Source organism: Cariama cristata, unplaced genomic scaffold (assembly GCF_000690535.1).
Source record: "Cariama cristata isolate BGI_N322 unplaced genomic scaffold, ASM69053v1 scaffold9659, whole genome shotgun sequence".
NCBI classification, from domain to species: Eukaryota; Metazoa; Chordata; class Aves; order Cariamiformes; family Cariamidae; genus Cariama; species Cariama cristata.
The window spans coordinates 10,078-11,214 of NW_009636317.1; the positions used below are offsets into that span (position 1 = coordinate 10,078).

At 61.2% G+C, this 1,137-nt stretch overlaps 1 protein-coding gene across 1 annotated transcript; it reads left to right on the forward strand.

Moving 5' to 3' along the window:
* The first annotated feature begins 261 nt into the window (after positions 1-261).
* Positions 262-888, forward strand: LOC104167585 (GTP-binding protein Rhes-like). Its single transcript, XM_009707888.1, has one exon. The coding sequence runs from the start codon at positions 262-264 to the stop codon at positions 886-888; it is 627 nt and encodes a 208-aa protein (XP_009706190.1).
* The last annotated feature ends 249 nt before the right edge of the window (positions 889-1,137 follow it).

Sequence of the window (1,137 nt, forward strand, 5' to 3'; positions counted from 1 at the left end):
CCCTAAACCCACGGAGATTGGACAGCCTGGTGCCACATGGTAGAGAGGAACCAGGATAAAAGATGAGCTAGAGTTGGGGACTGTAACGTCCACGGCAGAACAGCTGGGAGAAGTTTGCAGGGAGGTGGCATCAAACTTCTCTGGCTGCACCGACTCGGTGCAGGGGAGGACAGACAGACGGACGCCGGGGCTGCGGCCACCCAGAGACACCCGTGGGGTAAGCGCCAGCTGCGGAGCATCCTGTCCCCTCTGTGCTGAGCCATGTCCCTGGTAGTGAAGGAGAAGAACCACGTGCGGTTGGTCTTCTTGGGCGCTGCCGGCGTGGGCAAGACAGCCCTCATCCGCCGCTTCCTGATGGACACGTTTGAGCCCAAGCACCGGCGCACGGTGGAGGAGCTGCACAGCAAGGAGTACGAGGTGAGCGGGGCCAGGATCAAGGTGGAAATCCTGGACACCAGTGGCAGCTACTCCTTCCCGGCCATGAGGAAGCTCTCGATCCAGAACAGCGATGCCTTTGCCCTGGTCTACGCCGTAGATGATGCCGAGTCCTTTGAGAGCGTCAAGAGCTTGCGGGAGGAGATCCTGGAAGTGAAGGAAGACAAGTTCCCTCCCATCGTGGTTGTTGGCAACAAGGCAGAGAGCGGCGGCGAACGGCAGGTGCTGGCAGAGGATGCCCTGTCGCTGGTGGAGCTGGACTGGAACAGTCGCTTTGTGGAGACGTCGGCCAAGGACAACGAGAACGTCCTGGAGGTCTTCAGGGAGCTGCTGCAGCAAGCCAACCTGCCCAGCCGGCTCAGGCCGGCACTCTGCAAGAGAAGGGAGACGTTGCCCAAGGAGCAGGCGTTGAGGCCTCCCATGAACAAGACCAACAGCTGCTCAGTGTGCTGAGTCAGCCGCCCGGGGCCAAAGGAAAGCGCCGGCAGCAACTCAGGTGGGCTGGGTGGGGAGAGGCGCTACCTTGGCCAAAACCAACCCTGCTGCCTCCCACCCCTTCTCTCCTCTTCCCCACCCAGCCTGCTGGGACCGGTGAGAGTTGGAGATAATGAAGAGGAGGGGCTTGGAAGGGATGCTGGTTGCTGGAAGGGCATGGGGAGAGGGCAAGTTCCCGAAAAGGCAGGAGGCATACCTGGGAAACCG

Coding starts and splice junctions, on each gene's coding strand:
- LOC104167585 (XM_009707888.1), top strand. CDS start 262: ATGTCCCTGGTAGTGAAGGAGAAGAACCACGTGCGGTTGGTCTTCTTG.